The sequence below is a fragment of the Lontra canadensis genome, unplaced genomic scaffold (assembly GCF_010015895.1).
Source record: "Lontra canadensis isolate GAN:19392208 unplaced genomic scaffold, GSC_riverotter_1.0 scaffold38, whole genome shotgun sequence".
NCBI lineage: Eukaryota > Metazoa > Chordata > Mammalia > Carnivora > Mustelidae > Lontra > Lontra canadensis.
The window spans coordinates 2,271,176-2,297,103 of record NW_022631032.1 but is presented as its reverse complement, the minus strand read 5'-3'; the positions used below and the strand labels follow the sequence as shown (position 1 = coordinate 2,297,103).

Genomic DNA, 25,928 nt, shown 5'->3' with positions numbered 1-25,928 from the left:
TTCTACTTTCTTAATTTCATTGCTGTATAAAACTCTGCTCCTATGTAACTCTGTGCCCTCTACCCACCTTGTGATACTATTGTCACATAAATTACATCTTTATAAAATGTGTGCCCATTAGCACACATTTAAATTATTGCTTTATTCAGTTGTCTTTTCAATCAGACAGGAAAAAAGGAGTCACAAACAAAAAAATATATTTATACTGTATTACATTTATCAATGTAGTTACCTTTAACAACACTCTTTATTTCTTCATATGGACTTAAGTTACTGTTTACTGTCCTTTTATTTTAGTCTGAAGGATTCCCTTTAGTATTTCTTGCAGGACAGATCTACTAGAGATGAACTTCCTCAGCTTCTGTTTACTTGGAAATTTCTTGATTTGTTGTTTCTGAAGGATAGTTTTGCTCCTGGATATAGAATCCTCGGAAAATAACTTTTCTTCCAGAACTTTGAGTATGTCATCCTACTGTCTTCTGGCTTCCATGTTTTTAGACAAGATATCAGCTGTTAATCTTATTGAAGATCTCCCGTATGTAATGAATCATTTCTCTCTACTATCAAGATTCAGTATTTGTCTTTTGACAGTCTGATTATGATATATGCATGGTATGGATCTCAAGTTTATTCTACTTAGAGTTCATCACTAAGCTTCTCAGAAGTGTAGAATGATTTTCATCACATTTTGCAAGTTTTCAGTCATTATTTACTCAATCTTCCTAGCTCTCCTGTCATTCTGTGACTTCATTATGTATATATTATATACATTATGTATATGGTATACACTTGATGATATCCCACAAGTCTTTAAGGCTCTTAATTTTTCTTCATTCCTTTTTCCCCCCTGTTCTTCATCTAGATAATCTCAAGAGATGTATCTTCAAGTTTGTTGTTTTTTTTCTTTGGCTAGCTCACAGCTGTTGTTGAGTTTGTCTAGAGCACTTCTGCTTTTCAGTTACTGTATTTTTCAATTCCAGAATTTTTTTTTTTTATAATAGAAACCTCTTTATTGGTATTCTCTGCCTGCTGAGATAGTTTCTTTATTTTTCCTTTCATTATTTAGTTCTTTGAACATATTTAAAATACCTGATTTAATGTCTTGGTTTACTAAATCCAATATTCTACTTTCTTAGGGACAGTTTCTATTGATTGTGTTCCCACTGCCTGTGTATGGGCCTTATTTTCTTGTTTTTCTGCATGTCTCATGATTTTGTTGTGGAAAACTAGAGACCTGAAATAATATAATGTAGCAACTCCAGAAATTAGATATGTCCTCCTGCCCAGGGCTTGTTATTGTTGCTGCTAATGATAGTTGTTTTTGGTGACTTTCCTGGTTTTGGTAAAATTTCAATGAAATTTGTATTTTTTGATGTGTTTGCCAATGAAGTCACTGCCTGGTTAGCTTGGTGGTCAGTTAATGACTGGAAAGAGATTTTGTTTTAATGGCTGGACTCTTTGCTGAAGGGCTCTGTGTGCATGTTGGGTAATGCCTTCAAAACACAGCTAGGCAATTGATAACTCTGCCTTAATTGTCACTTCCTGTCCACACAGAGCCTCATGGTCAGTCAGAGGTGAGAGTTTAGGACCTTTACAGGTCTTTCCCGAGTATCTAGTATCCAGAACATACATGTGTCTCCCTAGATTCCAAGGAATATGTCAGAGTTTTTCAAAGCCCTTAATGGAGAGCTCATTCCCCAGTTTATCCTTTTAAGGTTTTGGTTAATGTATTGTTTGCTTCAAGTATTATCCAATGTCTCAGGCAGCCATAATGTGCCTATAATTGTTTCAACAAGTACCCCAGGGAAAAAGGCTTTTGCATTGGTGGAGCTCTGATGCAGGTCAAAACAGAGAGCCTTGCAAATGGGTTTTTAAAGAATGACCAGACAGGTCAAATTATGACACTTCTCTGGGAAAAAGGTTCTGAAAGTTCTACTCCCATCTTGCTCTCTGGTGTCTGTGAGGTTACTGATTTCACTATAAATGTGGACTATTTCTCAAGGCTAATGTGATCATGGAGAGCAGAGGATGGAACTTAAGACATTAAGCCAGTTAAAACTCCAAAAGCTCACTCTCATGAAGATTTAGGGGTTTTTTTTGTTTGTTTTTTTGAATAAACTTCCTGAATTGCTGAAAGCCTTTGGTTAAATTCTAGAGTTCTGAACAACTTCATCCTAACAATTCTGGCCACTTTTCTCACTTTCTTTACAGAGGAGAGAATTTTCATTGAAGTCTTTTGGGTCACTTTTGATTCTAAGATTCTATGAGTTTAAATTTTTAGCAAATATAAATTGTATTCTATACCATACTCCTCATAACTAGAATAACGGGAATGCTTAACTTATACCATACTGAAAACTACAGTGTTCTGTATATGTAATGAATCTTGATTTCAAAAGCTTCTTTCTTAACAAAATTAAATGTATCAGAAAGAATATTTTATAAAACCTAGGATTTATTTCCATGCTTTCCCAAATAACTTATTCATACTTTTCTCAGTGATGTGGGTTATCATTAAGAACATCAATAAGAGGGATGGTCTTTAGAATAGTAGTTCACAAAGTTTGGTCCCCAGAGCAGCAACATCAGTATCTCATGAAAACTTGTTAGAAATATAGAATTTTAGATCCTACCTAAGTCATATTGAAATTGAGTTGAAAACTTCAGGGAAGAGGGTCTAAGAATCTGTTTTTTTGTTTGTCTGTTCTTGTTTTAACAGTTTTATTTATTTATTTGACAGAGAGAGAGAGATCACAAGTAGGCAGAGAGGTGGGGCGGGGGGGGGAAGCAGGCTCCCAGCTGAGCAGAGAGCCTGATGGGGGCCTTGATCCCAGGACCATGAGATCATGACGAAGGCAGAAGCTTAACCCACTGAGCCACCTAGGTGCTCCAAGAATCTGTTTTTTAGTAAGGCCTTCAAGTGATCCTGATTCAAGATAAAGACTGAAGACAGCTAAATTTTGTTTAATGAGGTACTTAAATTAATTTGTTCCTAACAGGCTTTTATTTTAGTTTTGAATATATTTTTTCATATTTTCCTCTTGGGGTTTTTCCTACTGCTCTTAGGCTACTTCCCTAAAGAAGCTTAGTAAGCATTAAAATTTTAAGGCTACTGATGCATATAGCCTAACGTAAGGCCATATGCAACTTACACTCACATTACAGTGAGCAAGTGGCCTGGAGTATCTGGGAGTTTCAGTTTTAAAATCAAGACTAAAGGAATTTCCAGACATAGGGTTTTCAGTGCTGAAACTGGGAAATTTCTGCGTGAACGAGTTTGTGTTGGTCAGTCTAACATACTCTAGCAGTATGTCAGTGACCCATATAAAGTTGTCCCACATGGACAATTTAAAAAAAAATCTATTTTTGCTTTGAATTTTTTGCACCTATCTCTAAGCCAACTGAAAATTTATTTTGACACAAAGTGTGAAGTGAGGCTCTAAGCTAATTTTATTCTTCTAAACAACTAGCTAATTTATCTAACATTTATTTTTAGCAAATTCATTCCTTTTCACCAATTTGTCCTTAATATACTATAATTTATTTACAAAATTTAAATTACAGGATAAAATTACAAACAATGAAAAAATTTGAAGTTGAGTTGAAAGAATTTTCAACAACTGTATACACCCATGAAACCACAACTACTAACAAGATATATGCCTTTTCCATCACCAACTCACTGTACCTCTTTTAATCAGTATGATTACCGACAACCACTCTGACTTCTCTTAATAGAAATTATTGTCTTCTACTCATGATTATCATGTAACTGGAGTCTTACTGTATGTGTTTTTGTGGTTCTTTTACTCAAGGTGATGTTCTTTAGTGTTATCTATGTTGTGTTTCAGTAGTTTGTCACTTTTTACTGGTTAGTAGCGCTATATTATATAAATGTACGCCAACTTATTTAGCTATTTTGCTATTGATGGACACTTGAGTCATTTCCAGATCTCAATTATTAATAAGGCTGTTATGAAATTTTCTGTTAACTCTTCCTGTAGACAGGATTTCTTGGGTAAAGTCTGGGTGATAAGGTTAGTTGTATGTTTAATTTCTCAACAAATTCCCCCAAAATTCTTGTAGTGACTATACAATATGCCCAACAATAATGAATGAGAGCTACCAGTGTTCCACAGCCTCACCAATGTTTGTCATTTTTTTTTTTTTAAAGCCATTCACCTGGGTGGGATATGGAATATATGCTGGCCCTCCACAGTTAAAAATCCACATACAACTTTTGACTCTCCAAAATCTCAACTAATAATAGCCTATTGCTGACTAAAAGACTTACCAATTATATATCATATACCTTATTCTTACAATAGAGAAAATATTAAGAAAATCACGGAGGGGGGCACGTGGCTCAGTCGGTTAGGTGTCTGACTCTTGATTTCACCCCTGCATCACATCAGGGTCCCAGCTCAGTGGGAAGTCTGATTGTCTCCCTCTTCTGCCCCTCGCCTCACTCATTCACTCTCTCTCTCTCTCAAATAATAAATAAATCTTAAAAGGAAAATACATTTAGCATACTAGACTGTATTTATAAAAAAATCTGCATATAAGTGAATGCATGCAGTTCAACCCCGTGTTATTCAAAGATCACCTCTATTTCCTTTTATTTAGGCATAATTTACTTTCAATAAATTAATCTTTAGTTTACAGTTAAAGAGTTTTGACAACTGCACATGTTGTGTAGACACTGTCACAATCAAGATACAGAAAAGTTATATCAGTACTACCCAAATCCGATAAACCTCTTCATTCACTGTGGCTTTTTTTTTTTTTTTTTTGCACTGCCCTGATGCTTCATGTTAAGTACCTTTTCATGTACTTATAAGCCATTCATAGATCTTGTTTTGTGAAGTATCTGTTTAATTCTTCTGCTCATTTAAAAAACTGCATTCCTCATCTTTTTGTTAATTTGTGGGAGATGGTTATGTATTCTGGACACAAGTCTTTTGTCAGATATAGGCAGTAAGAATATTTTTTCCTACTCTGTTCCTTGCCAATTTGGTTTTTTAATGCACCCTTTTTATGGTTAGTATTTTATGTATCTTGTCCAAGAGACTGTTTGTCTACCGCAGGGTTGCAATGATATCCTCCTATGTTTTCTTCTAGGAGGATTATGGTTTGGGCTTTACATTTGGATTTAAAATCCCTGTAGAATTAATTTTTACATCTGGACTAAGATGGGGTTGAAGTTATTTTTCTATATAGATATTTAGTCATTTCAGCATCATTTATGTAAAAAGATTTTCTTTTTGGGGCATTTGGATGGCTCAGTTAGGCATCCGACTCCTGATTTGGGCTCAGGTCATGATCTGGGGGTTGTGAGATTGAGCCCTGAGGCAGGCTCAGTGCTCAGCAGGGAGTCTGCTTGACAAGCTGTTTTCTCCTCCCTACCCTCTCCTCCCTAACCTACCTAGGTTGCTCGTGCTTTCTCTTTCTCTAAAATAAATGTTAAAAAAAGACTTTCTTTTCACCACTGAACTGACTTAGCCCCATAGCCCTATTTAAGAAATCTTAGTCTAATTCAAGTTCGCTAAGATTTTCTTGTATGTTTCCTCCTAGAAATTTAGTTCTATCATCCATTTCATATTAATTTTTGTAGATAATGAGTGATAAGGACACAAATTTCTTTTTTCTTTTGCTACTTATTCCATTAATTATGGAACAAGGTGTTTAAATCCCCAACCTGATTGTACATTTTTTCCATTTCTTTCCTTAGTTCTGGTAATTTTTGCTTCATATATTTTGAAAGAATTATTAGGCACATGCAAACTGAACACTGTTATGTCTTCACAATGAAATAATGTTTTTTATCATTATAAAAATCTATCAATAATAATATTTGTTGAAGTCTATTTTGCCTCAAAGGAGTATGTCACACCATCTTTCATGTGTTGTTCGTATAGTTTATACTTTCTTCTACTCTATTACTTAGAACATATGTGTCTATTTAAAGAGAATTTCTAGTGAAGAATATATATTTGGGTCTTGGTTTTTTTTTTTTGTTTGTTTGTTTTTTAACCAAGCTGATAATTTCTGCATCTTAATTAAGAGTGTTAACTGCAATGTAGATTCTGACACAGTTGGATTTCAATCTAACATCTTCATATTGCTTTTTACTTACCCTTTTTTCCCCTCCTTTTCTGCCTTTGTTTGTAAGAAGCATGGATTTTTTTTTTTTTATATTTCACTTTATTTCCTGTATTGAATTTTTAAAACTACAGCTCTTGGGAGTATTTTTAGGGCTTCTTCCAGAAATAGTGACATGTAAATATAAGATATGACAGTCCACTTTCAAATAAATTTTTATCATTTCATAAGCTGTAAGATATACTAGTATAATTTGATTTTTCCTGTCAATTTGTGCTCTAGTGCCTTGTATTTTACTTCTATATGTCATAATCCCTAGTATACATGCAATTATTTTTGTTTTAAATGGCTAATAGTCTTCTTACAAAATAGGTACAATTATTTTTTTTTTAAATTTCAAAACCTTTTATAACTATCCAGGTATACTTTCTGTTGTTCTTAATTTCCTTCTGCAGATCTAGGGTTTCATCTGGTATAATTTCTCCTTAATCAGAAGAATTTCTTCAAGTATTTCTTGCAGGTTTGCAAGGGACATATTCTCTAAGCTATCGTCCGTCTGAAAATGTCTTTATTTCAACTTCATTTCTCTTAAATAATTTCACTGGATATAGGATTCTAGATTGATAGTTTTTTCCTTCAGCACTTTAAAGATATCCCTCAGTTGGCTTTGCATTTTGATATTAATAGAGAAGTCAGTTGTCATTTCTATTGTTCCTATGTAGATGTGTTGTTTCTAAGACTGATTTTAACACATGCTCTTTAGTGTAGTTGTCTAATACTTTAATTCTGATGTCTCTAGGTCCTGTTTGCTGAGCTTCATAGACCTGTAGGTTGGTATTTTTCATCAGTTTTAGAAACCTGTCATTATATTTTCAGATTGTCTCTTCATCATTACTGATACTGTTTCATAGATCTTGGATGCTCTGGTCTGCTTTTTCTTGTCAAATTCCACACACTGCCCCTTACATTTCAGTTTGGAAACTTTGTCTGTCCTATGCTCAAGTTCATAGATTTTTTCCTTTGTTGAGTCCAGTGTGCTATTAAGTCTTTTAAATAAAGTTTTCATTTGTGACAGTTTTTTAAAAAAAATTTCTAGCCATTCCGTGTGATCCTTTTTTTGTAGTATATTGTTGTCTCAATTCTCCAATCTTTTCATCTGTATTTTCTACCTTTACCTCTATATTCTTTAGTATTTATCATCATTATCATCATCATGATTTTACCATACTTATTTTCAAGTCCCTGTTTGATAAATTCAACATTTGAGCCTTCTCTTGAGAGCATGATTAAGACCTTTTCCCCTGAGGGACGTAAGATGGAGTACTAGCACTAGATCCTGGAGATTACCAGGATCACTTAGTGTTTTATAGAGGAATTGCTGGCTTTTAAAACTGCTTTATAAACCTGCTGCCAGCTTCTGAGTTGCTGGTAAGTTCTCTTTGTTCTCAAGATCTGGCCCAGGCTTGCTGTGTCTTTGGAGATATCATTCTGGCAACACAGTCTCAGAAGGCTTTTTCTGAACTCTGTTATCCGCCACCCCCACCCCCAACTCTTATGTTTTAACACCTCAAGTACAGAGTTCCTAGGGCTGGTTTTCACAGATCTTCTGCCCAAGGTCCCCTATATTTCTGAGCAGGTACCTTGTATGATTCAGGAATCATTTTTTCTCAATTCTCTTCTGTTGGTTCCCAACCATTGGTTTATTGCATCTGAGCATTCAGTGAAGACCAACGAGAAAGAGCTGACAGGGATTAAGACTTGGTCTGTGGCTTCCTAGAATTTTTATTAGTTTTTCTAGTCTAGTGATGCCATTACATGTAAGGTATTTGGCTGGTTTCCTTCATCCCCATCTATTCTTTCTTTTTCTCCCATCACTCTACTGAGTACTACTGAAAACAAACTCACAGTGCAAAATTTAGAATAAAACAATTTATCATAGGTCACATGTATTAGCTACCTGTAAGCTTCAAAAAACAGAACTATTATTTATAGCACTTAATATAAAATAGGTTTAAAAGAAAAATCTAAAAGAATATTAGGAACTGTAAATAACAAAGAATCCACAAAAACCACCAAGATAAACTGAAAAAACAAAAACAAAAACAAAAAACCTCAAAAAAACAACAAACAAACAAACAAAGACCAGAAAGAATTTCTAGAAAGCAAAGGGTATTCTGAAATTAAAAAAATTCGTTTTGGCTTAAAGAGCAGATGAAGAAAATTCATGAACTAGAAAACAGATGACTGAAGTTAAGTACAAGGAGAGAGAGTTGATAAATATGAAATGGGGGTTAAAAGATATGCAGAACAGAAAGATAATATCCTCTCATAGGAACTGAAGAAGGACAGAATCCACACAATGTGGGAAATGCAAAATTTGAAAAAATACTGGCTAAGATTCCAGGATTGATTAAGGACAGAACTCCTCTGATCTAGGAAGCACAATGAATCCCAAGCAGAATAAATAAAATGCTAGCCATAAACACATTTTAGTTAAATTGTATTACACCAAAGAGTAAGAGACTTTAAAAGTAGTTAAAGTAGTCAGTGAAAAAAAAAAGAAAACCAAACCAAATCACTTGCAAACAAGACAAAGTGCAGATCTTTTTTTTTGTAAATAGCAACAAAAGAACCCAGAGAGCATAAAACAGTATCTTCAAAGTACTGACAGACAATAGCTGTCAACCTAGCTCTTTAGACTAAATTATATTTACAAGTGAGGGTGAAATAAAGATAATTTGATGAGCAAATATCAAGGACAAAAGAGCCATATTAATATCAGGCAACACAGCTTCTAGGGTAAAAACCATTATTATAAAGAGGATTATCACATAATGATAAAAAAATTCCTTCACCAGGAAGGAATAATGATTCTAAACTTAGATGCATCTAATAACATAGTTTCAAAGATATAAAAATTAAAAACTGCTGCAAAGACAAACTGTTAAATCCACCATCACTTCAGAAAGCCTAAAAAATATCTTTTAATAATAGATCAAACAGACAACAGATTACAGTATAAAGAAAATCTGTACTACATAAATAACAAGGTTAGTAAACATACAGAAAACCTTGCAGTCAACAAATGGAGAATACATAACTTTCTTCAAGCACATTTATAAAGAGTGACCGACCCCCTTATAGGTAAGTCAAATACCAGAAGACAATCTATCCTATAGAATATGTTCTCAGACAACACTGCAATCCTACAATTAAGTTGCAAAACGGTAGGAAAATAACCAAAATATCTCCCACAACTTTAGGATGTAAAAAACAAAACTTCTAATAGTAGGTGATAGTTATAATAATAAAAATGTTATTTTGATTAACATATCCTACCGATATAATACGATCTCCTTTTCTGAGCTCTCCACTAAGATCAGCAGGTCCTCCAGCCAAAATAAAGGAAATAAATATTCCTTCTCCATCTTCACCTCCTACAATGTTGAAACCAAGGCCTGTTGAGCCACGATGAAGAACAACTTTTCTAGGTTCCCTAAAAAAATTAGAAAAATATTGAACACCTTAGAAATTTTATATAGAACTTCATATTTTATCAGTGAGAATTCTCTACTGATAACTCTTATATTATCAAATTATAAATAAAGCTAGATGAAAGTTAAGATTTTCAAGACAAGAGTAGAGATTCTAAGTCCACAAAGTAGGCTTAGAAATTAAAGGAAAAATTATTTTAAATAAAAGCTAAAAACACATGTTAAAAATCAATGATTTTTGTTAAAAAACAAACATGAAACTAAAAAAAAAGGAGAAAAAAGTTATAGTAATTAAAAAAAATAATGACATAAAGAACCTACTCAAGAAATACACACACTTAAGAAAAGCTGAGGTTGTACACATCTTATTACCTAGGAATCAGTCACTGCCCTTACTTCTTAGATATTGTAAAAGGCAGATAAACCTTTATCTTAGAAAAGGTCGGTAGGCCCTTTTTCTAGTCTCAAAAGGTTGAATCATAACTAACCTAAGCCAGTCATAGCAATCTCATTCCTCTTTGTTAAGTTGAGGCTATGACCCTATTTTGACCTCTGAGAAATAAAGGTAAATTTTATTGTTATTTCCCAAAGAAAGATAGACCCTAATAAAAACAAAGCACATTCTGTTCCCTTCCCCACCCAAAATAACCCCCACACAAAAAATGAACAATAAAATCCCATTACTGATTTAAATATATATTAAACCATGAAGGTAAGACCAGAACAATCCCAGAGACACCATGGACCTAAGGGTTGCTACACAAATGCTGAATTGCACATCTCTAAACTTTTTGTATAAAATAATTAAATAGTTTTACTTCTTAAGTCATACCCTTCCAACTCTCTCTGCTGTTCATCCATTCTAAGATAAGACTTTTCCCCACCCCCTATTTAAAATCTCTGAAATCAGAATACATCTTACCACTACTAGTGTTTCATATTTGCTGCCAGTTATAAATGGTTGTGTGAATACCATGTATACCTCCGGTAAAACCACGAAAATTCCAGCAGCAGATGAGATACAGAATATCATTGAAATTAGAATGTATAATATTTGGTAAATATTTTAAAATTTTAATTAGATTTTTCTAAAACATTTCAAAAAGCTATCGGTAACAAAAGGCTTAACAGAAGTAAATTTTATTTTTTTAAAGATTTTATTTATTTGACCGAGAGAGAGCAAGAGAGCATGCACAGAAGCAGGGTGAGTGGCAGGCAGAGGGAGAGGGAAAAGCGGACTTCCGGCTGAGCAGGGAGGCCAATGCATGGGCTCAGACCCAGGACCACTGGATCATGACCTGAGCTGAAGGCAGACACTTAACTGAATGAGCCATCCAGGAGCCGCCAGAGGTAAATATTTTTAAATGATGAATTTTAGGGAACCTTCCTTATAATGTGGAATTAACTTAAAGCATTTGCTAAACACCTAAACTGGCATTTTCCAGTCATACATAGGTTTTCATCATTATTCAGCTTTGCCAGTTCACTTACAACGTAAACAAAATTATATTTTGTCAAAAACAGTTAAAACCAAATAATAAATTGTTTAGAAAATATTAAACACATGCACATATAAAAGAAAAAAGGGAATAATAAATCCAAATTCAGGAAAACAGTTCACTTGATGAGGCAGTGTAGGATCAGGGGACAAAAGAGATTTCACTATATCGATGTTTTATTTCACTGTTGGATGATAGACTTATAGTATAGGGTTTCTATTACTTTAGAACATATATGGAGGAAGTGGGAGGGGGGATGGATTAAATGGGTGGTGAGTATTAAGGACAGCACTGTGATGAGTACTGGGTGTTGTAAATAAGTGCTGAATCACTAAATTCTACACCTGAAACTAGTATTATACTATATGTAAACTTAAAAAAGAATATATATATATATATATATATATATATATATGAAGCAAAAAGCTACACATATTAGTTTTATATAAATGTAAATTTTATATAAATAATAATTTAAAATACTCTGCTAAAATCCAACAGTATTTCAGGGGAAAATAAATTCTGATTTTTCAAATAACACAGACACATGAAAAGATGTTCAACATCTTTAGTCTTTAGAGAAATGCATGAAAATCATGAGATATATTCCACCTACTACAATGGCTATGAAACAAAATAGAACAGAAAAAAACAAGTATTGGTGAGGATGTGGAGAAACTGAACCCTCAAATATTGATGGTGGGAATATAAAATGGTGTGGTTGCAATAGAAAACAAATGGTTCCTCATAAATGTAAACATACTATGTGACTCACTAATTCCACACTTTAGTATATATCCAAAGGAAGTGAAAACAAGGATGCAAGAAAGTGCAAGCCAACGTTTATCAGGTCATTATTCTCAATACCCAAAAGGTAGAAACAACCCAAGGGTCCATCAACAGATGAATGGATAAATAAAATGTGGTTTATACACGTAATGGAATATTATTCAGCCATAAAGAATGAAGGTTTTAAAAAATATACATTTTATTTACTTATTTGACAGAGAGAAAGAGAGAGAGAGCGAGAGCGAGAGCATGAGAGCACATAAGCAGGGGGAGTGGCAGGCAGAGGGAAAGGGAGAAGCAGGCTCCCTGCTAAGCAGAGTGCCCGATGCGAGGCTCCATCTCAGGAAACTGGGATCATGACCTGTGCAAAAGGCAGACGCTTAACTGACTGAGCCACCCAGGCACCCCAGGAATGAAGTTTTGGTACATGCTACAACATGGATGAATCCTGAAAACATCATGCTAAATGAAAGAAGTCAGACACAAAAGAATTTTAAGATGATACTTATATGAACAATCCAGAATAAGCAAATGTATAGGACACAAAGTACATTAGACTATAGGTTATCAGGGACTGGGAGGAGAGGAAATTTGGAATTACTGCTTAATGGCTACAGTTTGTTTGAGGTGGCAAAAAGGTTCTGGAATAGATGGTGATGATTGCCTAACACTGTGAATGCAATTAATGCCCATGAATTGCACATTAAAAAAAACTAACAATGTGGGGGTACCGGGGTGGCTCAGGCAGTTAAGCATCTGGCTTTGGCTCAGGTCATGATCCCGAGGTCCTGGGATCAAGCCCCGTCAGGCTCTCTGCTCAGTGGGAGTCTACTTCTCCCTCTCTCTGCCACTCCCTCTGTTTGTACTCTGTCAAATAAATAAATAAATTATTTTTTAAAAAAGGAGTCCTTAAAAAATTAAAAAATTAATAATGTAATATACCAAAAATCACTGGGTTTACATTTTAAATGGGATAAGTGTATGATAAGTGGATCATCTCTCAATAAAGCTGTTAATAAAATGAACTTTAGAATCATCAATTTTCTGTATGTTGGGATTTCTTTTCCTTTTTAATTTGATATTATTTATTTTTTAAAAAGGTTTTTAACCAACACTTAACCAACTAAGCTACCCAGGTGTCCTCTTTTCCTTTTTTAAAATTGGTAATGTGAGATAACCTCTGAAAGATTGCTTAGGTCAAAATTGTAGAGAACTTCTAATGTGAGGGTAAAGATTTTTTGTACTTCATATCTGGACAAAGTTGTGTAATTATTAAAAGGGAGTGCTAAAACACATGTTTCAGGAAGGCATATGTAGTAATCAACCACCTGATTTTCACATAAAAGTAAACAAAACAGGCAGACTTGTGTAATACCAAAAAAGTCCAATAAAATGGACTTTTTTATAAAGAAGAGATATAGAATGAAAAAGATGGGGAACAGCAATCAAGACACCAATATAACATATTTTTTAGTTTGAAAAATATGTAGAAATTAAAGACTGGATAAGCCATTAATTATTTTTCCTCTTTATTTCTATAATTGGCACTATTAGAAAACAACAAAGCTATGCCAGATCAGCATAAAAGAACAGCCTAAAGACTTAACAGTCTTGAAAATTCATATCACAAAGAGATAACCACACAAACCGGTTTTTTTCCTAATTTTCACTCCCAGCACAATTACTGAGCACATATTTACAATTTTTTTTTTTAAAGGATTTTCTTTCTTTATGATAGAGTGGGAGAAGGAACACGAGCATGGGGGAGCTGGAGAGGGAGAAGCAGGGTTTCTGCTGAGCAGGGAGCCCAATATGGGGTTCAGTCCCAGGACAGTGGAATCATGACCTGAGCCAAAGTCAGACACTTAATGACTGAGCCACCTGGGTGCCCCTATAAATTAAGTTTTCAATGTTGCTAACTCTTAAAAAAAAGGACATAGATGAATATCCTTTTCTATCTGCCCTTAAAGAATCCTTGCCTAGAGTCAGGAGTCTGACAAGAACAATTACAATTTTGAAAGCTCAAAAATAATAACGCCAACAATAATACAATTAATAAAAACATAAAACAGACGTAATTGGCAGACATTTAATGTTAAATGTTATAATATGAAATACTTGTACAAATTATAAAGCAATCTGTATAAACATAACATCCTTATTACTATAGTAAATAATCTGTAAAAGATCTAAAACACTTTTCACTTATTTTTTCCCACATACTTAAGCGTTCTTTGGGAATAAAAAGACAGATTTCCAAACTTTATTTAAAACAGTAAAGTCAGATCAAGGTAAATCTTAGGAGTGAGGATATCAAGGATACATATCAAGGAAAGAAAATAATCAGTTACTGAATTCTAAACATGAATCAAATTACTGCTATAAAAAATTTTATGATATATATTAAACAGGGATATATGAAAAGTTAGTTTTAAATATACATAGCATATTCTTAACTTAGTTTTATCTATGATAATTTCTAAGTACAATTAACCATTCTGAAAAAAAAAGTAGTATGTTTTTAAAAAGGGCAGTGATGTATATGGAATATAATTTATTTATTTATTTATTTGACAGAGATCACAAGTAGGCAGAGAGGCAGGCAGAGAGGCAGGCAGAGAGAGAGGAAGGGAAGCAGGCTCCCCACGGAGCAGAGAGCCTGATGCAGGGCTCAATCCCAGGACCCCGAGATCACAACCTGAGCCGAAGGCAGAGGCTTTAACCCACTGAGCCACCCAGGTACCCCTGGAATGTAAAATATATTTTTTTTTCAGCCTCCTCAAAGAACCCTCCAATGAAAAAAAATTTAGGTTTAAGTTCATTATCTGTCAGTAAAATCTTTTAGTCCTGAAAATTGTGGGCTATCTTACTTGGCTGATTACAACTTCTTCTAACAGTTGGCTTTATTTACAAAAGACAAATGTTCAGTTCCTTACCTTGTAATTTCATCATCTCCAAGCAGTGCTTTTGAAACAGGTGAGTATCTGGCTGGTGATGCTGGTGTATGGCCCAAGTAGGAAGATGGGCTAACATGGTTATCAACAGGTTGAGAAGCAGCTTCAAAATAAAGTAAAAAGCACTTTAAGTGAAATGAGCCATTCAGAACTGCATTTGTGAATTATCAATTTTAAGGTTAGTTAACGTATAATTCATATCCATTTATTTATGTAAGTTGGTAGAAAAGACCAGGTAAAAATTAGACAAGCTCAACTTTCTAAAAAATTAGACAAGCTCAAGCTCAAGTTTACTATACTAGTAAAAACTAGTATAGATATTCAGATCAGTAAGCAAACTTATCATGTTTGTCTTCTCTTAAAAAAACAGAACTAAAAAGGAGTTTTACATTAACTGATTTGCACAGTGAAATCTAAGAAGTGTCATTTAAGAGGCAGTCCTAGAAAAGATTGTAATACAAAACCCAAAGTACAATAACCTAATTTTTCTGAGACATCATTTTGCAGGTTAAGTTTAAAAAACTTTCTATTACTTAAAATTTAATTGTGAATAATGAAAACCGAAAGCTTAAAAACAGGTTCACAAAGATTATGCTCGACAAAATTTTACAATGATTAAGGGACTTCTGGCTTCTAGTTTGGCATGTAAGAAGCTTGGAAGTCATCACTCTGTTCTAACAATACCTTAAAAAGCTAAACAAACTAAAAATTCAAGTCTTCTTAGACCTTTAGGATAAGGGGGATGACAGGGCAAACTCCTGCCCCCAAACTGGAGAAAATGGTAGGCAAATACAGAGAATTATAACTTACCACAGCAGAAAACTCTGTGGGAACTAGTGCTAGGATAGAGAAACCTGAATTGTAACTGACAAATCGCTGGAGGTTCAGCATGGGCCAGTAAAAACACTTCTGGGGGACCCGGTTATTGGGGGAGCCCACACATTTGTGAGTTTTACCTCCTGGATCTCTACCAGGCTCTCACAGAGAATAGTGGAGAAAAATCTCCTCATGCTACTGACAGGAGGAAGGGAAAACACAACCCATTTTCAAATATACAAGAGCATTCTGTTTTTCATAACAGAGTCTGCCCTCAGGAGAAATGATCAAAGCCTAACCTGCTAGGGTTTTATCAGAGACCAGTGACCTGGGGTAAGGGAAATAATCAACTCCAGTCCATTCTAGTCATCCTATCCCACCTAAGGGAGGAAATGAGAATACTGACAGGCACTGTGTAGCTTACATTCCAGAGGTGCAAACTCATTAAAAGACTTGAGACCTGATCACAGGGCTAGGAACACTTTCCCTCTCCAACACCTTATCATTGTATTAATAATGGCCCATTTACAGCAGTTCCTTTCACCCAATACATCATGCCTGACTATCAGGAAAAAATTACAAGACATAATAAAAGGCAAAAACACAGTTGGAAGAGACAGAGCAAGTATAAGAACAGACTCAAGATACAGCAGAAATTTTGGAATATCAGACCAGGAATTTAGAACAACAATCATTACGGGTGCCTGGGTGCAGATAGTTAAGTGTCCAATTCTTGGTTCTGGCTCAGGTCATGATCGCAGCATCATGAAATCGAGCACCACGTCAGGCTGGTGCTCAGTGTGGAGTCTGCTTAAGACTCTCTCTCACTCTCCCTCTGTCCTTTCCCCCTGTTCTCTGTCTCTTTCTAAAATAAATAAATAAACCTTAAAAAAGTAAAGCAACAATGATCAATATGCTAATGGCTCTAGTGGACAGACATTATGAAAAAACAGATGAGCAATAAGCAGAGAGATGGGAATTCTAAGAGAAACAGAATGAAATCCTAGACATCGAAAACACTGTTAACAGAAATGAAGAATGCCTTTGATGGGCTGAGAAAAGAATCTCTGAACTTGAGGATATCCCAATAGCAACCACTAACACTGAAAAGCAAAGAGAGAGAAAAAAAAAAAAAAAGAATGAAACAAAAGAAACCTAAAACAAAATATCCAAGAATGGTGAGACACTATAAAAGGTGTGACATTTATGAAATGGGAATACCAAATGTGGAAGGAAAGAATGGAAGAAATATTTGAAACAATAATAATGACCTTAAGAATTCCCCTAAACTGGCATCAGACATCAAACCACAGATCTAGGAAGGTCAGAAAACACCAGGTAGGTCAAATGCCAAGAAAATCACACATAGAAGTATCCTTTTCAAAGAAGAGGAAAAAGGTAGTGGGGAAGGAGAGGAATCTTAAAAGAAGTCACAGGGAGGGGTGTCTGGATGGCTCAGTGGGTTAAAGCCTCTGCCCCCGGGATAGAGCCCCGCATGGAGCTCTTTGCTCAGCAGGGAGCCTGCTTCCTCCTCTCTCTCTGCCTACTTGTGATCTCTGTCAAATAAATAAATAAAATCTTAAAAATAAAAAAAGGGAAGTCACAGGGAAAAAACCTACTATACTGATAGAGGTACAAAGATATGAATTACATCTTAACTTCTCAGAAAGTAACAGCAGGAACACTGTATTCAACTATATATGCTTATGTATATATATGTGTATATGTATAAGTGAAATGAATGTCAACAATGGTACAAGGAATGGGAGAGAGGAATTAGGATTACTTTAAGGTAATTACACTACCTGTGAAGCTGTATAGTGTTAGTTGATATGTATATTGCAAACTCTAGGGCAACCACTGAAAAAGTAAAATGAGACTTTAACTGTTAAGGAAGGAGAGAAAATGGAATAAAATGTTTCAGTAAAACTGTAAAAGACAGAAATAGAGTGGATAACAAAGAAACAAGAACAACAAATAGAATACAGTAACAAATATAATAGATATTAATCCAACTATATCAATAATCACTATGAACATCGATGGTCTAAATGCACCAATTAGAAGACCAAGATTATCAGAGTGGGTCAAAAACAAGACCCAATTATATATTGTTTATAATAGAGCCACTTCATAAAGGCACATACAGGTGAAAAGTAAAGGGATGGAGAAAGATACTACCATTCTAACACTAATTGAAGATGGTGGGAGTAACTGTATTAATTCCAGACAGAGAAGACCCAAAATAAACAAAGGTATGAGAGATATAGAAGGGCATTACATAATGACAAAAGGGTAATTCTCCAAGAAGGTATAACTATCCCTAACATGTATGCATCTAGCAATACTGTCAAGCTATGTGAGATGACAGAACTGCAAGGAGAAACAGATGGATCCACATTCTTTTCTTATAAATGGACAGATATAAGAGGCAGAAAATCAGTAAGGACATAGCTAAACTCAACAATATCACTAATCAACAGGATATAGTGGATACCTATAGACTATTCCATCCAACAACAGAACATACATTCTTCTTAAGCTCACATGGAGCATTCACCAAGACAGACTACCATCTGGGCCATAAAACACAACTTAACAAATTAAAAAAAAAAAATCATACCATGTCTGCTCTCAGATCATGACGGAATGAAAAGCAATCAGTAACAAAATGACAGCTGAAGAATCTCAAAATATGTAGGGATTAAATAATACACTCCTAAATAATACATGGATCAAAAAAGAAATCTCTGGAGAAACTAAAAAATATTTTGAACCAAGTGAAAATGAAAACATGATGTATCAAAATTGTGGGATACAGTGAAAGCAGTGTTAAGAAGGAAATTTATAGAACTGAATACATTCAATACTATAAATCTAAAATGAATCATCTTAGTTTCTACCTTATGAAATTAAAAAAGAGCAAATCAAAATAAGAAGGAAAGAATAAAATTACAGCAGAAATCAATGAAATTAAAAAACAGGAAATCAACTGTAAAAATCAGTTAAGACCAAAAGCTGCTTCTTTGAAAAGATCAATAAAATTGGTAATCCTCTAGCCAAGCTACGAAAAAGAAGACAAATCATTAATATCAGAAATGAAAGAGGGGACATTAACAACAGAGCCCAGGGACATTAAAAGGGTAATAAAGAAATACTATGAACAGCTCTATGCCTACAAATTTCATAACCTAGATGAAATGGACCAGAAGCATACCTAGATAAATATAGTCAAGTGATCTTTGACAGAGGAACAAAAGCAATATAATGGAGCAAAGACAGTCTTTTCAATAAATGGTGTTGGAACAACTGGACATCCACATGCAAAAGAAAAAAAAAAAAACGAATCAAGACATAACCCTTACAAAATTAACTCAAAATGGATCAAAGACCTGTACATGAAACACAAAACTATAAGACTCCTAGAAGATAACACAGGAGAAAATCTAGATGACTCCGGATTTGGCAGTGACCTTTTAGATAAAACACCAAAGGCAGCATCCATGAAAAAAAGTATAAAAAAGCTAGATTTCATTAAAATGTTTCTGCTCTGAAAAAGACACTATCTAAAAAATTAAAAGACCTGGGGCACCTGGGTGGTTCAGTGGGTTAAAGCCTCTGCCTTTGACTCAGGTCATGATCCCAGGGTCCTGGGATCAAGCCCCGCATCGGGCTCTCTGCTCTGTGGAGAGCCTGCTTTCTCCTCTCTCTGTCTGCCTCTCTGCCTACTTGAGATCTCTGTCTGTCAAATAAATAAATAAAATCTTTAAAAAAATAAGAAATAAAAAAATAAAAGACCAGACACAGACTGCGGGAAAAATATTTGCAAAAGACACACCTGATAAAGAACTGTTGGCCAAAATATACAAAGAACTCTTAAACTCAACAGTAAGAAAACAACTCAATTTTAAAATGTGCCAAAGACCCTTAACGATACCTCACCAAAGACCAAAGGTGGTGAATATGAAAAAGGTGCTCTACACACCATATGTCATCAGGAAAACGCTAATTAAAATTGTTGTACATCTATTAGAAGGCTCAGATACTGAACAATGATAACCTCAAATGCTGTTAAGAATATGAAACGACAGGAACCCTCATATTATACGGCTGGAGTACAATTTGGAAGACAGTTTGGCCATTTTTTATAAAACTAAACATATTCTTATCATATGATATTAGCCATCATGTTCCTTGGTATTCACCAAAAGGAGATGAAAACTTATGTCTACACCTAAACCTGCTCAAAGATATTTAGAGCAGCTTTATTCATAACTTCTAAAATTTATAAGAAACCAAGATGTTCTTCCATTGGTGAATGGATAAATAAACTGTGGTACAACCAAAGAGTTATTCAGCACTAAAAAGAAAGGAGCTATCAAGCCATGAAAAGATATGGGAAACCTTAGATGCATGTTACTATGTGAAAGAAGCCAACCTCAAAAGGCTACATATTGTATGATACAATCTATATGACATTCTGGAAAAGGCCAAATTATGGTAACAGTAAAAAGATCAGTGGTCCTACAGGTTAGAGGAAAGGAAGGACAGGCAGAATATAGGATTTTTAAGTAAGTGAAACTACTCTGTATGTTCTGTGATGGTGGATACAGGTCATTATATATTTGTCCAAGCCCAGAGAATATACAATTAAAAGTTAAATCTAATGTCAACTGTGAGCTTTGGGTAAGATGTAGCAATATAGGTTCATCAGTTGTAACAAATATCTCACTCTGGTGGGGGATGTTGGTAATAGGGGAGGCTGTGCATGGATGGGGGCAGATGCTATATAAGAAATTTCTGTACCCTCTGCTTAATTTTGTTGTGAATCTGTAATTGCTCTAAAACATAAAGTCTATTAAAAAAAAACAACAACCACCTCTATGCTCTGACACCAGCTCAGATCTGTCAGCCCAATTTATAATTATGCTTTATTTAAAGAAGATTTATTTATTTTAGTAAGAGGGAGTGGGGCACCTGTGTGGCTCAGTGGGTTAAAGCCTCTGCCTTTGGCTCAGGTCATGATCTCAGGGTCCTGGGATCGAGCCCCATATTGGGCTCTCTGCTCAGCGGGGAGCCGGCTTCCCCCGCCCCTCTCTCTGCCTACCTCTCTGCCTACTTATAATCTCTGTCTGTAAATAAATAAATAAAATCTTCAGAAAGAAGGAGTGCAGGCATGCACGTGAGTGGGCGTGGGGCAGAATTCCATGGCCTGAGATCATAACCTGAGTTAAAATCAAGAGTTGGATGCTTTACCTAAATGAACCATCCAGGCACCCGTATAATTATCCTTTTTAATGCACCCATAAAAGAATGGAAACGTGGTAAGAAGCAAAAATAAAAAATAAGCGAAACTATCCCTCGGTTCCTTTTAATAATAGTAAATGTCATAAGTTGTAATTCTAGTGAGAGCTAAGAATAGAAAATTATAGGGGTGCCTGAGTGGATCAGTAGGTTAAGTGCTCGACTCTTGATTCAGCTCAGGTCATGACCTCAGGGACATGAGATCAAGCCCTATGTCAGGCTCCATGATGAGCATGGAGTCTGCTTAAGAATCCCGCCCCCCCCCGCCCCTCACCTATTTGCACTTGTGCGTTCTCTCTCTCTATAAAACAAAAAAGAGAAGATTACAAAGCTATTCCTTACTCAGGTAAGCAACACATTTCAGCTGTAGCTTTAAAAACACAACACATCTGAATTATATGCATCATTATCAAAACACACTGAAAGCTATATTTAACTTCCTGAGGCTTTATGATAAAGTTAAAAAGCATTTCAAACTTTAGCTGTAATATATATTACTTAACCATCAGTCTCTTCTTTCACTATATACTACTGTCTTCTATGCACAAAGCATTTTAACACAATCAGGAGTATAAAAATGCAAGGCTCACTAGTTCAAATTATTATAGTGGCTTGAGAGGTAAAAGGAATGAAGTGACCTGTGTAAAAGACAACTGGTAATAAATGAAATCATGGCATACTGGAAAAAATGCATGCTCAATAGGCATGTGTACATCTCCCTCTCTAATCATACAAAAAAGAAAAAGTTACAATGTCTATCGATAGTATAGGGCTTAGAAGTTTAGTGTATCTTTCATTTTATAGGTTTGCAGTGTCCAACGGTAACTGTTTTCTGTCTAGTTCCCATTTAAGATGCTATTCTGCATTCAAGCCAAAGGGCTTTCTACTATGGCTCTTGACTTTGGAAGTCCAAAGTCTTTCCTTTGGACTTTGATAAGCAAAAACATCTGTGATTTTCAAGGAAACTGGCATGTTGCTCTAAAGCAAGAAACTCATGTGAACCTCTATAATCACCAGCCCTTTAAAGTCTATGGTTTACTGATTTTGAACTCAAATTTCTTTGCTGCATCATCAATTATGGTTGGAACAATGACAACAAAATGCAAAAGGACAAGAACTTTGGTCAACTGCCCAAACCAGAAAAGGTACTTTTCCCCTGCAAATCTGTGCAGACTGTGTCTTTATTCAATGGATCTTTTCTGGAAGAGTCATTCTCACCTGTAAGGCATAGTATCTCAACACAGCAGGGACTAAAAATTAACGTTCTTATCAAAGAAATGACAACCCTAAAGAAGATCAGATAAAACGACACTATTTCCTATACTGCAAATCCTAAGTGAAAAGATTCCCCAGATAACTACAAAACAAGGAAGCCTAATATTTTGTCCTTAGGTATCAAGGTTAATGATACAAGCCCTCCAAGATTTAGAAGAGAAGCCAAGTGGAAGGACTTGATGTAAAAGTGGAAAGAGATCAGTAACCAAGTCAGAAGTTCAATGAGACCTTCCAGGTGAAAAGAATATAAATTAAAAGTGAGAAACCTGTAATATACCAGAATGAGAATTATAATGTCAGCAAAGAAACTATGTTCTCTTTTAGATCTAATGGACTTTTTTTCCCTTCGTAAGAAACCCACTTTTATTTCTAGGTGCCCTATTTTGGTTATTATCTATATTTCGGTTACAACCACAAGAGTATGACCCCACCTGAAATTTATGGTCATAACTTAAGCTACAGTTTTGTACTTCTCTCCAGTGATGTTCTGCTTTTTAGGGAGCAAGAATGAAGGAAGACAGCAGGTTGAAGCTTGGCTGGGATTCTGAAAAGGAGGAAGTTGGGGGGGCCAAAGGAATAGAAGATATATGCAATGGAAAGAGTATCATAACAAATAATGGAAGTTAAGCTAAAAACATAGACAGATGGGGACCCAAGAGGGCAATCAAGTTGTAGTGTCAAAGAATGGAAGGTCAAAATGAGGATGAATTACTAGAATAGGGATAAATGAACTGAGGTAGGTAGTCAAAAAATTGAGGTGGTGAAGACACTGATAATGAAAACATCTAAAGTTATAATTATTAGAGATAGAGAAGGAGGGAGAGAGAAGAGAGTACATGGGGCTGGGAAGGGGTAGAGGCAGAGGAAGAGAGAGAATCTCAAGTTGACTCTCTACTGAGCACAGAGTCTGACTCAGGGCTCTATTCCACAACCCTGAGAATACAACCCTAGACAAAATCAAAAGTTGTAGGCTTAACCGACTGAGCCACCCAGGTACCCTGATAATGATAAGCTCTAAATTATTATATGGAACCATGTGTTTGAAGTGGAGTGGAGGGCAGGATAGTTAGGAAGAAAAAGATCAAGAAACAGAGAGGCCAGACTGTTGAGTAAGTCATCAGTGTGAATTGTGGCTGGACACCACCAAGAATGACAATATGAATAGTAGTAGCAAGGACAATGGGCCTGGCACTAAAATCTTCAATGACTAAAGTAAGCTGGATAGTCTGATGGCAAGGACTTCGGAAAAGATGATAGGTAAAAATAATTTCTGTAAAAAGTTTTTATTTGTTTTTACTTATTTATTATTTTTAAAAGATCGCATTTATTTATTTGACACAAGTAGGCATAGAGCCAGGCAGAGGGAGAGGGGAAAGCAGGCTCCCCAGTGAGGAGAGAATAAGATGCAGGACTGGATCTTAGGACTCTGAGATCATGACCTAGGCTGAAGGCAGATGCTTAACCAACTGAGCCACCCAGGTGACCCTGTAAGAAGTTTTTAATCACAAATGCCTTTTTGAAAAAAAAAAAAAATTTATTTATATTAGAGAAGGAGAGAGAGGGAGAGAGAGAGAGAGAGAGAAAGCGTGTGCATACAGGGGAGGGAGAGAGGATCTCAAACAGATTCTGCACTGAGTGTGAAGCTTGACGCAGGGCTGATGTCATGACCCTGAGATCAAGACCTGAGCTGAAACCAAGAGCTGGACACTAAACTAACTGAGGCACCTAGGTGCCCTGAATCACAAATGCTTTTTAAAAAACACATAGATAAATGACATATGAACAGCCTATGTAGTATGAACGTGGGCTGGAAATATATAACAAGATTCGTAATTGTAGTCACCTAAGAAGAGGGGAATGGAAATAGAACCTTACGGAAAGAGCTGAACTAGCAAGGATAAACAACTTTTTCACAATGTTCTATTAGTTCAATAGATGAAAAAAGGAAAGCTATCTATGCCTATAAAGAAGACAACCATCATTATTTAATTATCACTCTTTAGGACTAGCTTTGACAGAGAGACAGACGGCGAGAAAGGGACCACAAGCAGGGGGAGCGGAAGAGGGAGAGAAGCAGGCTTCCCACTGAGCAAGGTAGTTCTTCCATTTCTATATTAGTATATATAAAAAATGGGTAATTCAATTAAAAAATAACTTTTTTTTTCCCCCAGTTCAACATATAAGCAGCAGCTTGGCTATCTGTATATCTGGTCATAATCAGGACACCAACTCTCAGTTCACAAAACAAGTGTTACAAATATGCATTGTTGTCTTGAACAGATAAGGCAGCATAATAAAGAAACAAGACTGATATCTACACTGGTGCATAAAATAGCTTTTTAGTGAATTTTATATTTCTAATCAAATAAAAATACATAAAGCCATTATATAAAGTTCATGTGTAAGGCCAACTATATGTGAGAATTTTAAACAAGTAGCAAACTTCTGTTCTCACACAAATGAAATATTTAAAAAAAAAAGATATCATCCCTTCTCCATTAAAGAAACTAAATATGATTTTTTAAAAGTTCAGTTATACTTGAGTAATTAATAAATCAATAGGCAGATAATGAAGATGTATCACTGGAAGACAGTGTATTTGTTTAAAAATAAATTTATGTCTAACTTATGACTAATGACAATAATGAACTTTGGCAGTTTTAAAACTGGAACCTTGCCATTTATAAAACCACAAATACCTCTAAAATTCTACAATTTAAATGAGGAACACTAGAGAGAGTACATTTAAGATCTCTGGTACACATGGGTGTTTCTAATATCAACTCAATTCACCAAAGAAATAAAACTTCCATTTTCAACAAACACAAAACACATTCCTTAAATCTTATCCCAGTCCGTACATTAAAAAAGAAACTGGAAATCAAACAGGAAACTTAAAATTACATTACTACTTTTCACAACAATTCATTCCTAGGCAACACAATTGTACTGCATAAAATACAGTTAGGTAATATACTAGAGCTTGTATAAAAATAGTATCTGTGCTCACATAACAGAACATAGAAAAGCCCAAGTTTCAGAAATATTTAATATTAGTATTTCTTGAAGTGTAGTCCATGAACTAGCTGCACCAGACACCTCAAAATTACCAAGGTTTTAAAAGAATTGCTTGTTAAAGTAAATTTCTGTACTACATCCCAAAACTATTAGACAAAACAGGAATGTGCATTACTTGCAAATACCTTTGGTGACTGTTATCTACATAAAACTTTGAAAAAGGACACACCCCTTCTTATTATCAAGATTCTGATTTAAATTTGATTTTTAAAAGCTATTAAGTTAAAATGCTTAATATAGTTTCTTTAACATATTTAAAAATAGGGAAATAAGACAGATTTAAGCAAACAGACTTACGGTTGGTGATATCAGGTGGTACATAGCCATCATTCATATACATACTTGTGGGTTTTGCCACTTTCAAATAAACAAAATCAGATGTATTCTTTAAGGCAGTTACTGCTTCTTCATGAGTAACTTCCTCTAAACACACACTATTCACCTAAAAGAAAATCCCAAAAGACATTTGTTTTAGGACATTTTCACTAGCTTTCTGCTCTTTCCTTATAAACAATTATACCAAAATACGGGAAAAGCAGGAGTGATTTAAGGAATAGAAAGATATATAGAAAGAAAATATCCATTTTTACTATCACATCAGGAAGTTGTTTATGTGT

At 35.0% G+C, this 25,928-nt stretch overlaps 1 protein-coding gene across 21 annotated transcripts in view; it reads right to left on the bottom strand.

Annotated features, from left to right (window-relative positions):
• DLG1 (discs large MAGUK scaffold protein 1) overlaps positions 1 to 25,928 on the bottom strand; it is a 253,340-nt gene that overhangs the window by 64,273 nt on the left and 163,139 nt on the right. For all 21 annotated transcript variants that reach the window (XM_032869311.1, XM_032869310.1, XM_032869312.1 and 18 more), the window contains 3 exons: positions 25,609 to 25,753; positions 14,821 to 14,941; positions 9,442 to 9,598 (listed from right to left, as the gene is read on the bottom strand). In XM_032869311.1, coding sequence (XP_032725202.1) covers positions 9,442 to 9,598; positions 14,821 to 14,941; positions 25,609 to 25,753 — 423 coding nt within the window. The remainder of the gene's footprint in view (positions 1 to 9,441; positions 9,599 to 14,820; positions 14,942 to 25,608; positions 25,754 to 25,928) is intronic.